The sequence below is a fragment of the Camelina sativa genome, chromosome 18, assembly GCF_030686135.1.
Source record: "Camelina sativa cultivar CO46 ecotype springtype chromosome 18, ASM3068613v1".
NCBI classification, from domain to species: Eukaryota; Viridiplantae; Streptophyta; class Magnoliopsida; order Brassicales; family Brassicaceae; genus Camelina; species Camelina sativa.
The window spans coordinates 6,364,173-6,368,194 of NC_141897.1; the positions used below are offsets into that span (position 1 = coordinate 6,364,173).

The 4,022-nt window shown below is 40.6% G+C and overlaps 1 protein-coding gene across 1 annotated transcript; it reads left to right on the forward strand.

Annotated features, from left to right (window-relative positions):
* The first annotated feature begins 884 nt into the window (after window positions 1-884).
* LOC104760735 (F-box/kelch-repeat protein At5g42350) lies at window positions 885-3,416 on the forward strand. Its single transcript, XM_010483693.2, has 2 exons — window positions 885-1,285; window positions 1,523-3,416. The coding sequence occupies exon 2, from the start codon at window positions 1,595-1,597 to the stop codon at window positions 3,290-3,292; it is 1,698 nt and encodes a 565-aa protein (XP_010481995.2). The 5' UTR covers window positions 885-1,285; window positions 1,523-1,594; the 3' UTR covers window positions 3,293-3,416.
* Window positions 3,417-4,022: the final 606 nt, after the last annotated feature.

Here is a 4,022-nt window from a genome sequence, read left to right on the forward strand (position 1 = left end):
CGATCTAACCGGCACCGAACAACCTGGTTATTGCACCGATTACCCCTCCATGATAAATGCTCACCATAACAAGGAAACTCTAACATCCCACAATGTCGGATCATGGAATTAAAAGGCACAAAAGAAGAGGCTGGACGCAAAGCACCTCCCCTTTTCTCATGATTACCACTCAATTCATTGAAATCACCAATCATAAACCACGGATCAACACGGAAAGACCCGATATCCGATAATTTATCCCATACTTTTACTCGATTTTGGGGGACCGGATCCCCATAAATAAAAGACATATAAACTAATTGTTGGCCAAAGAAAGCTTGTACATCTATAATGCGATCACAATCATAAAGAACTGAGAGTTTTATTTCATCTTTGTAAAATAATGCTAAACCACCACTTGTCCCGCAGGGTTCAACAGTATACAAATTATTAAAACCAAACTTATTCTGAAACTTTTGCAAATAAGAAAAACATTTCTTAGTTTCTGATAAAAATAAAATGTCTGGTCGATGTTGCTTCCATAAATCACCCAAATACTTCTCTGTCAGATCAACCCCAATGCCCTGACAGTTCCAACTCAGGATCTTCACGTGTGCGCCGGTGGTTTCGGGAGAGCCACCGTCCCTTTCTTGACTTGACGACTACCATCCGCTGGTTTACCTCTCAAGGGAATATCTTGCCTCCCCTGACTCTTCTGTTTTTTTCCTGCACCTGCAGGTTTAGATAACGCCTTAGCCAATAACCGTTTCCCCGGAGAAGCCAAAGTCCTAACAACATTTTTAGCAACTATTCCTGAACCACTAACACCCTTTCTAACATTAGGCCTATTAAGTCTCACCCTATGTATTATCGGATCCACTAGCTTAACATCAGCCAAAGCGTTATTAACAAGACCCAAAACCGAATCCGGCAAGACTAAAACAGGAGGTTTACCTTGTGAATCACCAGTCAGATACATTTCTTTTCATTACATTTTATTATTTTTGTTGGTCAATCCTCTTTTTCTTTTCTTTTAAAATAAAATAAAAAAAAACGATAATTCAGTCTGATTGTAATTTTTTTTTTTGAAGTAGAGCTTTCCACTAAGCAGCATGACTTGTTTTTAAGAATAAAACGAAAAGGGAAAGGTAGAGAAATCGATGCGTCAATCTTAGGTCTTTCGAGTCTCAATTATTTCCTCTTCTTCGGTGACCTTCTCGGGGAAGAAGATGCTCTCTGGATCTGGGGAATATAACCATCTACATTGATGAATCTCGCTTCCAATTTCCTGAGTTTATAGCTCAATGTAAGTGAAATCATTCTTCAGTTCTTGCTCAAATCTGTATAATTTTCTTTCTGGGAAGCGTCTTGTAGTCTGATTGATTCTCTAGAGCTGAATTTGGATTTTAGGGTTTGCTTTTACATGTTTAATCTCTAATCGAGTAGTTGTGTTGGAGAATTAGGTGAAATCTCGCTACAAATGTGGATGATCTGATACAAATGCTTTGCTTATTTACATGGTTAGTAATTGTGATCTTCGCAGGTTGCTTTTGGATTATAGATACTGAGGAATTATATAGATGGTCTCCTTTGGTATGTGTTTGTTAGATGACGCATGATGATTTCTGGGAAACCATTGGGAGAGGAGTCCATCCGGCAGGATCTTGAGGTTTTAACTGTGTCAAAGCGGCTCGTGAAAAGTGTTAGCCAGAAGTTAAAGAAAAAGGTTCATAAATCTGAGGTGGTGGTGGTGGAAGATGAAGTGGATGCAAGGGGAGGTGTGAATTGTCTAAGCATCAGTGTTGGTTGCAGAGTTGCTGATACAGGTGAGGATTTTGAGGATCCTTGCAATAAGAGATGGTCCAGTGCTAGCGAGGACGGTAAGGGATTGATGACCATTTGTGGTACTGAAGAAACTAGGCTAGATTGTTTTTCTTATGGGGTGAAAGAGAGGTTCTGGAAGAAGAATAATAGAAGATATCTACTGGACACGGCCCAGGACAACCGCAAGAACATATTCCTTCCTGATGATATTCTGGAAATGTGCTTGATGAGGCTTCCTTTGACCAGCCTAATGAATGCGCATCTCGTTTGCAAGAAATGGCGATCCATGGCCACCACCCAGCGGTTCCTCCAGATGAGACGTGAAGGTTCCTTTCAGACCCCATGGTTGTTTCTGTTTGCTGCTCATAAAGATGGGTGCTCCTCTGGTGAAATTCATGGGTATGATGTTTCTCAAGACAAATGGCATAAGATTGACTCTGAGCTACTTAAAGGGCGGTATATGTACTCGGTGACGAGCATCCATGAGGAGATTTATATAATTGGAGGTCGTTCTATGGACAGAAACTCTTTCAAGTCCCACAGAGGGATCTTGGTATTCAGTCCTTCAACCAAATCATGGCGTAAAATTGCATCTATGAGACATGCTAGATCACTCCCCATTGTTGGTGCCTCTGAAGTTACTTCAGAGTTCTCGACCATACAGACCCAACAGAATCGCCAAGATAGACGGTTTCACCTGTCAAGAGTTGGTGGGGAATCAGACGTTTATGAAGACCCTCACAGGTTATCTGTAAGGCGACAACAGCACAGAAACTCAGCTGATCAAAACGGAACTAAATCCCTCAGATTAGCAAGACAAAAGCTTGATCGGCTAAACCAAAACAGCTCCAGGAGATTTGTGCTCATTTCCATCGGAGGCACAGGATTGTTTGATGAGCCACTGGATTCAGGTGAAATATACGACTCAGCAACAAACATATGGTCAGAAATCCAGAGACTCCCGATGGGTTTCGGGGTTGTATGTTGTGGGATCATATGCAATGGAATCTTCTATGCTTATTCTGAGAATGATAAGCTATCAGGGTATGACATAGAGAGAGGCTTCTGGATTGCGATCCAAACATCCCCAATCCCTCCTCGGGTTCATGAGTTCTATCCTAAACTCGTCTCCTGCAACCAACGGTTGTTCATGCTCTCTGTTTCATGGTGCGATGAAGGAGATGGACAGATTGGGAGGAGAAACAAAGCGGTGAGAAAGCTGTGGGAGTTGGATCTTGTGTACCTCACGTGGACCGAAGTTTCAGTACACCCGGACGCACCAATGGATTGGAACGCCACATATGCCTCAGACAAGAACATACTAATGGGAGTTGAGATGTTCAAGATCTTTGCGCAGGTATTAGGTTTCTTCACTGTCTGCGATACCTTAACGGAAGAAGCCTCTTGGAGACATGTTTCGAGAAACCAAAGGAGCCAAAAACTTAATCTATCTTGTATGAACAAAACCATTGCCTTGCTTCATCTCTGATCTTTTTCATTCTTTTTTTATAAGTATCAGGACTTATCAAATTGATCGATTCGTGTATTAAAAAGAAATGCAATGTGCCAGTCTCTAGAGATATATTTGAAATGTTATGTTCGTATTTACCGCTTTTGTTTCCCGATTCTATAAGGTTATAAGTTGAATATGGATCAGAAGACATGAAAGCACCAAATCGTACTCTCCTCCTCCTAATCGTCTTCACCCTCCACCAAAGCGAACCACCGCTGATGCCATCTCGTCCTCCCCTTTCCCTCAGCGTTGGAGTGACTTTATTCTAATGTTTTGCGGCATATATATCTTACTAAAATTACGGATCCGACTACCCTAAAAAACACTCCAGATATCTGGATCCGTAACAGGCAGAGTCATGTAAATCAAAAGTTAAGATTTAGATCAGATGGAGCTCAACCTACTATACATTTGGTTTATTGGAAAGAAAGAAAAATAAGAAAGAACGATCGAGAGTTGAAGTTTGTCAAACGTCAGTGCAATCAAAGAGACATATGGACTATGGAGTTCTTTATCTCTCGATAGATAAACATCTTAGGGCATCTCCAACGGAGACTTTTAGGTGGGACTATTATGCAAAAAATGATTAAAATTAAATTAAAAAAAAAATTTGAATACATACCCTAAACTTAATAGGAAATTTGAAATCCATACTAATTTTTTAGGTCTTTGAAATGTACCTTATATATTGAACTAAATGACTATT